An 11801-nucleotide genomic window follows, 5' to 3' on the forward strand; every position below is an offset into this window, starting at 1 on the left:
CAACACTGTTGGCAATAATGCATTTTACAGGTTTTTATATTGTTAAATGCAATTTACAGGTGTAAAACAGAAAAAAAAAAAATTTGACATCGAAATGCAGAGACGTTCGTGCTACAGGGGGACTTTGGTACGGGAACGGGGCGGCGTGTTGAAAAGGGGGTTGAACTTCCGGAAAGTTGCTCCCGTTTTTCCTCTAATCATGGGCAAATGAGACCCAACTACCTTGCGAAGTTTTTGCGTGTCAAGTACGGCAAGCTTACTTGTCAGGACGATGGAGTCAAAAATAAAATAGCGAAGAATACTTCGTCACTACTTTTCAGGTACTTGTGCGCTATATGTGATAGTTACGGTAGATGCAAAGGTACGTTGTTTTCGACTTTACTGATGTGAGAATAGTTTTCTCTTAGCTAGCTACCCATGCTAGCCAGACGCTCGCTAAACGGTCAGCTAGCTAATTGTACTAGTTGAATACTGTTTGCTAGTTAGCTAGGCGAGTTTACCTGTAAAACGCCATAAAACGGTACTTTGTTATACGTATAAAAATAATTCTAGTTAAAAAAGACATTTTGGTTGTATTTGTAATGCCTTTTACTCACAAGTGAATATTACTGACTTAAATGTGAGTAGGTTTCAGAGAATTGTGTACTGCAGTCAGTCAACCCTACCATTAACGGAAGTGGGTGCAAGCGAAGATCATGTCATCCAACCAGTAGCCACTGTTGTCTGATTGGCAGATTTTGTAACCAGTCCAATTGTGGAAGACTTGCTATGGCGCTTGCATGAATCCTTAATGCAGGCGTTTTTTCCGGTGCACATTTGGCTATGCAGCTGACTACACTGGATGTATTAATAACGGGCTGGAGGATGCTTTACAATGTGCGATTGAAACAACTTCTTTATAGCTCTTTTGGATGTTTGCTCTTTTTAGTGGGCCTCCACCAAGCTGAGGGGACCGCAACAGAAATGGCAAACCTGAACTGGAAACCATTTGTCTATGGGGGGATGGCCTCTATCGTCGCCGAATTTGGTGAGCGGTGCACCTGCTGTTTTTAAACGATGCTCTGCCTTAGTGTTGAAATGTCATAATGTCGTACTCGGCCCACGAAAATATAAATGTCATCTCTGAATGTAAGTAGCACAGTTATTAATCTATTACGTGTGCTTTAAATGCGACAAAGATATATACATATATACACGCGCAAACACATGCATAAGAAAGGCCAAGTAAGAAACGAATAAACTAACCTAGCCATATTTAATTTCTTTACTGTATAAAAATAGCTCTGATCTGTGTTCGTTTTGTTTATTTGCGCCATTCCATAGAACTAAATTGACTCCCAATTTTTACATATAACATGTATTACATATTTAAATAATTTTAAATGAAATAATATATATACAGTTAATATACATTTTTGCATAAATTTCTTTTAACTAAATGCAGGTACCTTCCCCATCGATCTGACGAAAACACGCCTGCAGGTGCAAGGCCAGTCCCAGTGCATGGAGGTGCGATACAGGGGCATGTTCCATGCCCTGCTCAGGATTGGACGAGAGGAGGGCATCCGAGCCTTGTACTCTGGGTAGGACCTTGTGATCTGCATCAATGGAAAGTTAGTGGAGGCTCTGTGCTGTTTGCTCTAGATAGTTTTCTCCCCGGAGAGTTTAATCTCATGGTATTACTTTTGTTGAGAGCCCTTTGATCCGGAGAACCCTCTCAATTGTATGTTGTAGCCACTAATAGGCTTCTGGTTGTCTGTTAGGTGATTCGGTGAAGTCTTCTCATTGATCATTGCTATTGTATTAGCCTCAATGGTCGACCTAGCTGCAATAAGCTAAAAATCTGTGCTGTACACAGATATGTACCCATGGCCCTTCCGCCCTCCACCCGCATCATACTGAGCCGTAATCTGGAGATACTGGATCGGCTGGTCTAGGTTGCACGGGTAGAGTGTGTATAGATAGCGCAGCTCAAAGCCTGTCATTGAGCTTCCCATTGATGTGCTAATTCTTGTGCTTTTTTTGAAGGTTGGCATCCACTGAGCTTGCGTTTGTAGAATTTGGATCATTTAAGCAAGAAAGCTGCAGACAAACCCGAAACCCTAGTCACCACTCATATCAGTACATGACTGATGCGCTATTCAGCACTGCATTGGACCAGTGGACACCAAGTGCTGCCAACCACAGCACTTCCTTAAAACTGCAGCTTCAGTAATGCATGCCGTTGTCGGCACGCAGGGCCCCTCCTACAGTTGGGAGGATGACTGGAAGCATTCTTGTATGGTTGTACTACTTTACTTGTTGTTGATGGTGTGCTTTTTGTTGTTCAGGATCTCGCCTGCTCTCCTAAGACAAGCCTCATACGGAACAATTAAGATCGGCACGTACAACACACTTAAGAAGCTGTTTGTAAGCCGCCCTGAAGGTGAGTGTGGAGACTTTCCCCGCAGCTTCGTTTACCATTGTTTGCCACCCACCATTTTTGCTTGGATGAGCGATACCCGATAGTTTTGCCTTGGCTGAGATCGAAATGGGTCCCTGTCCTTGTGTTACCATCGTTCTGTATAGGGAAGGACATATTTGACTATATAAATGTACAACTAGATAACATGAGATGCTTCCTCTTTAGCCTACGTCAGCAGTCAAAAGTTGTGTAAACAAATCAAATCGACGGCATTTGCTTTTATCAGTCAACCTAGTTATACTAGATGATTGCATCGAAAGTATTGTCTTGTTTTTGCTCGTTCTGGTCACAATGCGTTTTGGTATGGATTTAACGTGATGTGATCTATGGTGTTGGTCTGATATTCAGAGTAAACCGTCGGAGAATTAAGTGCTTTCCAAATCCCTCAAGAATTGTTTTACAATTTAGACAAATAAATAGTGGCCGACATGAGTAACAGTGCCCCAAAACACAAACAGTGATGCGTTTCGGTCCCTGCCATTGTCACTGTCTCAGAAAACGCAGTGCGCGCAACCATCCTGTTTTTTCCCCTGTAGTATTTAATGACATTGTTCTTGTCATGCAGATAGCAGAAGCTTGACAGCCACACAGATAAAATCCTCTTGACTCAAATGTATGAGTTTGTTGAAGTTACCTTATCACGTACTCACAATTCTATCACCGTGTCAGTGGCTGCTGCTTGCTTTTGAGAAACAGGTGTTCCAAAACAAGTCTTCACGCCACGCCAGCTCTCAGGAAGGACTTTTGGTCGGCATGTGCCAGGGCATCTCTGGCTTTGCATTGGGGCTTGGTGGCTTGTTTGTTGTAGGTATGCAGCTCCGGCCTGCAGAGAGCGCTAGTCTTTCCAGTAATGCCTGCCTCGTTTAAGACGCCTCGCCAGGACTACGTCGGCAGGGGTTCAAGTAAAACCTGATTTTCTTAGTTAACCTTAACATGAAGCTAATTAAAGATTTCCTGAGACTACATGATTTAAGGTGATCCTCAATATGTTAGACAATGCTGTATGCAGAGGGAGTGGTAATTAAACTTGGAACTTGTAGGATGTTTTAAAAGATCTAACCTGTGGCCTGCGGTACGTCCAGTAGAACTTTCCAGGCCCGCCACTGTCAGCTGCGTTGTGGGCATTGTCTGATACGGGGCACTTGCTCCAGCACGGGTGTACAGGCTAAACTGTAGATGGTGCAGGGAGCAGCGGAGTGCCATCATTTTGATACGGGCTTTGCCTGCTGGTGTGGGATTCCAATGCCAAAAGGAACAGCGGGTGGTGGATCACAATAAGTTTTGGTCACATTGATCAAGGAATTACTGTAACTATTGTTCTATACTTGGTTATTATTGTTTTTGTTATTCTTGATTATCATGATTGTTGTTGTTGTTGTTGTTGTTATCTGCTCTGCTTCTTGTGCTTATTCCTAGTGTTAATAGCTTTAAAGTGGTGACTAACAACACTAATTTTATAAGGGTCTCTTACAACTCTTGACATGTGCAGTTAGTGTGCAGCTTTATACTAATAGTGCTCTTACCATGTTTGTTTTCCCCAATCAATGTAACTCTTGTAGGGATATTTGGTTAAAATAGAAGGTACACTTTTTTGTGTGTGTGTGTGTGTGTGTGTGGGACACAAATTGTATAAAAAAGAGTAAATCTCAAATCAAACAATCTCATCTAAACTGCAGTTTGTTTAGTGCGTGTCCACTCACTTTTTTTAAATTTATTTTTTTTATTTTTTATTTTTTAATTTTTTATAGTTATTCTGTCTGCAGTCTGAATGAGACATGAGAACTAGAGCTCTGCCTAGTCAGAACTAGAGCTCTTGCCTTGACTCTGTGCTTTGGTGTTTTCTGGACAACACAGACAGGATCTACTTAACAGCATCTACTACTTTTGCTGCTTGCAGATGAGACCATGGTTATCAACGTATTCTGTGGTGTGGTGTCTGGAGTTCTGTCCTCCTCGTTAGCAAACCCCACTGATGTACTTAAGGTAGGAAATTTGGAATGGTTTCTGTTGTAGTCCTATTTGTCCTATTACTGGATTAATTATTCCAACACTACAGTTGGGTGGCATGGATTTTATTTATTTATTTATTTATTTTTTAAGCATTCTGGTATAGACTCAGAATTTTATATATATGGTATGTGGTGGTTTGGGGTTCAAGATATGAGAATCTCAACCTGTTTGGTGCACGAGCCACCTATAGATTTTAAGTACCTTCTAGTTATCGCACATAATTAAATGCGAACATGCAAAATACAGCTCACATTGTAGTGAAGATGGAAATGTATGGACCCTGTTTTAATACATCTCTTACACATTTGTGTTCTAGTAAATAAGAAATAAAATAAGAAAATGTCACTTGATGTGAAGAAATGAACATTCAAATGGGATTATGCAAAAATATTTACATGGTACCTGTTCCACACCATGGTATACCTTGCATGCACTAATACCATATATTAATTATAATATAACTAAATATTAACTTCTATTTAATACTTTAACTTAAAAAAGCCTGTGTTTTGGCTCTTTTTAGTGCTTTTAAGCATATGTGCTCCTACCTGCTACATATGTTGGGGGGGGGGGGGGGGGGCAGCCGCAGCTCACTGGGTTATTCTTGGGGAGAAATACACCATGACTTTAGGAGAGAAGCTGCAGCAAAAAGGTGGAGGTTGTGGTTCTGAAGGGTCTGTGGTACTCTTTGCTTGGTGCCCAGATTCGCATGCAGGCTCAGGGCAGCCTGCTCCAAGGCAGCATGATGGCCAACTTCATCAACATCTACCAGACAGAGGGAACCAGGGGTCTGTGGAGGGTGAGTCTGTGCAACTTGACCCACAGGATTGGGGGGGGGGTTCGTTTAGGTTATTTCAACCTTATTGCAGGTTTTAACCGATGTCACACTTTTAATTCATGCTCATCTTGATAACGATACAGATTAGTGTTAGTATTTATTGTTACTCTTCTTATTTCTTTTCGACTAAAACGTCATTTGCCCCAAAGACTGTAAGGCCCTAAAGCACCAAACCTGGCAGCAAGGTGCAGCATCTGTAAAATGGCAATGTCAAGGCACTTTCATTGGCCTGATAGTGGTGCTGCAGAACATTTGTTTTACATTTTCTTGACTTCTTCTGAACTATAAGACAAACTATATTATATTTTAGGGTAATCTAAAGATTACCTTAAAGGTTAATCTAGGGCAGTGGTAGGTCAGTGGCTAAGGTACTTGACATGTAAGGTTGCTGGTTCAAGCCCCACCACTCCCAAGTTGCCACTGTTGGGGGCCCCTGAGCAAGGCTCTTAACCCTCAATTGCTCAAGTTGTACTCAGTCATAATTGTATGTCACTTTGGGTAAAAGCGTCAGCCAAATGCCATACATCTAAATGTAATCTTTGGCTTCTGTAGAGTTCTCCTAGGCTCCTCCCATTCATTTCCACCATGATGGATTTTTTGCAATTTGCATAATATGCAAAGCCTACTTTTTCAACCAGTCTCGACAAAATTGGTGTCAAAATATTTCCATGAATAGGAAAGCATTTGAAAAAATTCCATTAAAAACAATATGGCTACCACATGCAAACTCAGCCTTCCACATACATGTACAGTGCCTCCAAGTAATATTCAACCCCCTGCAGATTTTGCAAATTCAACAGGCTTTGAAAGTAAAGGTACCTTATGTGTTTATCTGGAATGGAGACCATTGTGGTGGAGTACATTACTTATAGTATTTATTGCAACCAATGTCCCCACTGCCATGAGATCTTCCCAGAGCTCCCTCCTTGTTGTCCTTGGGTCAGCCTTGACCGTTCGGACAAGCCTGGCCTCAGCACGGCAGGAAACTTTGAAAGGCTGTCCAGGCCGTAGAAGGTTAACAGTAGTTCCATAAGCCTTCCATTTCCAGATGATGCTCCCAACGGTGGAGACAGGTAGGCCCAACCCCTTGAAAAGGCTTTTGTACCCCTTGCCAGCCTTGTGACCCTCCACAATTTTGTCTCAGATGGCCTTGGAATGCTCCTTAGTCCTTCCCATATTGACCATGTATGAGTGCTGTTCACTTGTTTGGGGAGGGGCTTTTATAGTCAGAAAAGGCAGGAAAAAACAGAAAATTAATCCAAGCATGTGAAGCTCATTGTTCTTAATACCTCAATAACACTTCTTAATACTTGAGGGAACCAAACAGAATTCTGGAGGTTTGAGGAGTTGAATAATAGACCCTCTGGTAAAATTAGCAAAATATAAAAAAAAAAAAACCCCAAAAAACAGAAATAGCATTCTTTTTTGCTGCAGTGCATTTTACATGTCCAGGCCCATCTACAGTCCAGATTTCACAATGCTAAGTTAACTCCAAATGTGTAAACCTGCAAAATCTGCAGGGGGTTGAATACTACTTGGAGGCACTGTATATTATCCAAATTAGCAAAAAAAAAATTCATTGTGAATGCATCATCTGACTTTGGTGAAATTTAAAAGCACTTTTCAGCACGATTCTAATGTGGCCTGTTGATGTTGGCAAACATGTCAATAGAAGGCACTATGGAATGCTACATTGCAGCATCTTTGATCTATAAGAAGTTAATGATTTAACAGAGTGTCAAATTTTGATCTTAATTTATCTGTGTTCAGCAGGCATTAGATAGGCTTCTCATTTTGTCCAATCATGATCAAGCTTAAATAATGTCTGAGATTTGATGTGATATTTCAAAACACTTTACCACTAGTGGGCGATATTCAAGAAACTCAAGTATGACTCCTACATCTTTTGACCCATGTACATGAAATGACGCAGGTTACATACACACTTTTCAATAGATCATTTGTGTTTGTATACTGAGCTTTGTTTTGCTTAACTAGTGGCAGAAAGTGACCACGTAGTGGTGTCATTTGTTCGAATATAGGAATATGGATCATCCAGACACCTTGTTATTTTAAAAGTTTGTCAGACGATAGCGGGTTGTTGTACATATCGATTATATCAGCCATATGTATGAGTAATATGGCTGCTGTCATTATCGCATTCACCATAGCTGCATCCCGCTGTAATATCCCTAACTTAACTAGCTAGATAATAAGTACAATTTACTTACAAGTACTTACAATTATAACTGAGTACAACTTGAGCAATTGAGGGTTGAGGGCCTTGCTCAGGGGCCCAACACCACTTGGCAGTGGTGAGGCTTGAACCAGCAACCTTCCCATTACATGTCAAGTACCTTTTTGACTTGAGCTACCACTGCCCATTTTGCCTCATTTTTAAAAATTTTTTGTTGTGGCATTTTGCCTCAGAGGGTGGCTTTGACCATGGTATTCTATAAAAATGGTCATTACTTTCTGTTCTTATTCAAACAGCACAACACATTTTTGTTTCATGGATTGTGCCCGTTTCACAGTTGTTGGTTCTGCCATGTGCACAAAACGGCTAGTGATATAACCATGACATTCATTCCAAAGTGATCTATATTTCCTTTGCATTCAGTAATTGTGTGAAAATAATGCTTTTCCATCTAGTCCTAGGAATAAACAGTCTCCATTTGAAATTATACAAAAAAAAAGAGAACTTTTTACTCTCCAAGGTGTCCACTTAAGTCGGTCATTATGGCCTTGCCATATATGACCTAAATTGCTATAGCTCATAAGCCATTTAAGTGATTTGTCTCATAATTGGAAACTTATAAATTAAGGTATGCAAGAGGTTTGCAAAGTTTGGTCCAAATGGATCTTTAGGGTACATTACAGTGCACAAGGATATCTTCAAAATCTGTGTCTTAATATACAAGTACTTTTTAAGAACTCAGGATTTATTGTGGTCTCTCTCTGTGGGTGTGTGGGTTGTTTTTTTTTGTTTTTTTTTTGTTTTTTTTTCCTTTCCCCCCTTCCCTTTTTCAGCTGACTGCATAACTTTGTTGCTGACTCGTCTGTTGCAGGGTGTCATCCCCACAGCACAGAGGGCAGCCATTGTGGTTGGTGTTGAGCTCCCTGTTTATGACATCACCAAGAAGCACCTGATTCGATCTGGTCTCATGGGAGACACTATTTTGACTCATTTCATGTAAGTGTAGCTTGTTTCAGGTAGTGTTTACCCATCAGTTCATGGAGCCCCTCATATTCATGTACTATGTATCATGTGCTGCATAGTCAAATCTCAAAAAATGTGGTTTTGGAGCAATTTAAGCATTTTGCTTACATGTTTTGTTCATAGAGGAACCCTGATTTCATCCTGTTTCATGTCTCTGCAGTTCCAGTTTTGCTTGTGGCCTGGCAGGGGCACTAGCTTCTAACCCTGTGGATGTGGTGAGGACACGGATGATGAACCAGCGAGTGCTGTCTGGGAACTTCCTATATAAAGGCACACTAGATGGACTCATGCAGACCTGGAGGAATGAAGGCTTCTTCGCCCTCTATAAGGGGTTCTGGCCCAACTGGCTGCGCCTGGGGCCCTGGAACATCATCGTATCCTTTAATGAGCAAATGTTTGTTGCTTGAAGTTCCCTTCCTTTTATACAGGTCAGAAATTTAGTGTCTTTTGGTTTTTACACTGAATGGCCACTAGGGGTGAGCATCTAGTTACTGAAGATGGTATTGGTTTGTTTTACTTGCAATTTAAACTGCCTTTTAAAAATACCACACATACCAACACTGTTGATACCCTTAACTAATTTATTAGTTCTTTATCACCTATGAACAGCTGAAGAAGCTTCCATTATAGCTGAGCCAGTGACACTTCATGGGCTAAAAGCATATGTGTGAGTTGGTGGAAGGGAACACACTGCAACCCTTCAGTCTTTGTCCTTCCTGAATCGTTCATTATACTACTTCTGTCACTCATCTCATGTGCATGCTATTTAAGTATCATATTTGTTTTTGTTTTTTTTTGTTTTTTTGTTTGTTTGTTTGTGTCCTTGCACCAGCGCCCTGCTTTTTGTATCTTGGCAGCAACATTTAAGGTCAACAGTTGGAGCACAAACCTTGTTGGGTTACAGGTGGAAATGCTTATTATATCTGATTATGCAGTGGATGGGAGACCATGAAGTGGTGACCGATTCAAGTTAAGTTCCAGAGAAGCCTCACACTGACTAAGTGACCTAATTGTATTTGAATATTCTAAGTGAAATCCCTCATTTCTGAGGTGAGTACTAGCAATGCTACGTTGTGCATAGTTAATCGGGTATTGCTAGGTTCCGTGTGGATACCATATGGGTCTAATGCACTTACAGTGAATATACTCCAGTATAATAGTCCAGTATGTTTAAATGAATAGTTTATTATGCCCAGATCAACTTGCCAGAGTACCTTACTGTAACCTGTAGAGACTGAGGAAAAACTGATGCCAGTATTTAACTGTTACAGGCTGTACTTTAGGAAAGTGTATCCCTAAGATAATATAATCACTAGTGGGTGCTATGTTGACATTGCATCTTTCGCCTGAGAACTCCATTTGCTTCACATAACATGCACAATTGGCACTCCCACATGTCTTGCAGACACTTGCTCTTAGTTCAGCATTACTCACCATTAGGGTATCTGGTTGTTTTGTCTTTCATCAAACTTCATATGAGACAGTAGAGCAAGAGAGATTTTCCCTAGAACATGCACAGAACTGAAAGCACTCCTGACACGTGGGCTCCTGGCTGCCTTTTGTAGGATTTGCAACTATACCACCATGTGTGTATGGGAGTTTGTATACAGACAAGAACATGTGAAATATAGAGTAGAATATTTTGGTAGGCATGATAAACTGTACATAATGCTGTTATACATTCGAATGTACTAGGGTTTGTTTTAACTTTTTAAAATTTTTTTATTTTATTGGTAATCAAGATCAAGGCTCTCCATAAAAGATGTGGTGTATCGAGCTGACCTCATTGCCAAAGTCTCCTGTACTGTACAGAACTGCATGGTTGCTGGTAGGATTTCAAATTGACACATTATTACGAATGTACTGTTACACATTCTCTACCGTTTGGTCACAATGATTTCATGGTCAAACCTTTTTGTTTGTTTTAATATATACTTGTATTCTGCTTGACTCTTGGTTGCCGGCTACCAAATGGGAAAAGAGCTACATTTAAGATTTAGGGGTAATAACAAATGCTAATAACTTTGTCTGATGTTTGACAAGTCAATTTGGGAACACTTAGATGAGTTACAGTGACATTATACAGGCCAAGTTCCCTCCTCTAACATTTAAAACCAATTTATATCTTGGCTCCTTTCTTTACCAAGTCATATTCCATGTTGTTTTCTCTCAAACAATTTAGCCAGTGTGCCTATTTCCATGTGCAACCAAAACCAACAAACAGACACCCATATGGCAGTTCACACTTGTATCCCCCCCCCCACTTGAATAAATTATTATTGTTGTTTATTATTATTATTATTGTTGTTGTTGTTATAATTATAATTATTATTATTATTATTATTATTATTTTCCCTGCACTCTTAGTTGTTCCAAAACCTATTTTTATTTGGAATCTGTGACATTGTATAGCTTTTTAAATCTTTCAAAACCAAAGGACTTTTTATTTGTTTTAGTTAAAATAATGTATTACATACATGTTACTGATAACCTAGGAATATGCATTATACAAATACACAAGTGCATCTCAGTGGTTTCTAAGTCTCCCATTGTACTAGGGTATTGAAAGGACATTTTATTTGACAGGGTTATTAAAATTCACTTAATATTGGCCATAAAAGGGGGGGGGGGGGTGTATGAAATGGAGGATGAGGATGCGTAATGGGTCTTGAATTTAAAAAGCCTTGTGTAATCCTGCATGGAAAATGTGGATTTTGGTCAGCAAAAAATGTAGTAATCACTTAAGGCCTTTACTTTCAGTGTTTTTTTTTTTTGTTTGTTTTTTTTTGTTTTCCATGCGCTGTGAGCCCTGTCATAACTATTTGCTGTATTACTTCTCTGGCAACTGTCATTTCACCTAGCAAGTTCGTTGTGACGTTTGACAGTATTTGGCTATGATGAAAATGAAAGTTTATCATTTGTTGCTTAATGAAGGGTATAAAATTGGCTCTTTTCTGTGGCTGTTTTGACTTTGTATGATGAAGTACCCCTGCCAATAAAACACAACATCAAATGTTTCTAGAGTGTTTCATTTTTATTTTGGAAATACTTTATGGGATGTGTTTTTCCAATAGCTGACATTGGGTTATCGCTTAACAACGAACGTTCACTGCAAAACCAGCTGCTGCTGAACATCGGGTTTTTTTTCCCCTTCTCGAGAAATTTAATATAGTTGGATTGTATGACTGTAAAGCATCAAACTGCCCCAGTCTAGACATGCAAATAAGTTTCGCGATAAATTACCGCTTTCAACTCTGGCCCTTTTGGGA

General features: G+C 40.0%; 1 protein-coding gene across 3 annotated transcripts; it reads left to right on the plus strand.

Annotated features, from left to right (window-relative positions):
- Positions 1 to 181: 181 nt before the first annotated feature.
- slc25a14 (solute carrier family 25 member 14) lies at positions 182 to 11549 on the plus strand. 3 transcript variants are annotated; one of them, XR_014125061.1, is made up of 11 exons: positions 188 to 361; positions 929 to 1027; positions 1445 to 1583; positions 2331 to 2425; positions 4362 to 4447; positions 5178 to 5273; positions 8381 to 8505; positions 8693 to 8906; positions 9121 to 9199; positions 9365 to 9582; positions 10275 to 11549. XR_014125061.1 is itself a non-coding variant. In XM_081719968.1 (10 exons), the coding sequence occupies exons 2-9, from the start codon at positions 964 to 966 to the stop codon at positions 9160 to 9162; spliced, it is 861 nt and encodes a 286-aa protein (XP_081576094.1). In that variant the 5' UTR covers positions 182 to 320; positions 929 to 963; the 3' UTR covers positions 9163 to 9199; positions 9365 to 11549. The 3 variants fall into 3 exon arrangements, 2 of the variants coding, with proteins under 2 accessions (XP_081576094.1, XP_081576093.1); XM_081719968.1 differs by having other exon boundaries at positions 182 to 320; positions 9365 to 11549; XM_081719967.1 differs by having other exon boundaries at positions 9365 to 11549.
- Positions 11550 to 11801: the final 252 nt, after the last annotated feature.

The sequence above is a fragment of the Electrophorus electricus genome, chromosome 8 (assembly GCF_041902795.1).
Source record: "Electrophorus electricus isolate QZ-2024a chromosome 8, ASM4190279v1, whole genome shotgun sequence".
NCBI lineage: Eukaryota > Metazoa > Chordata > Actinopteri > Gymnotiformes > Gymnotidae > Electrophorus > Electrophorus electricus.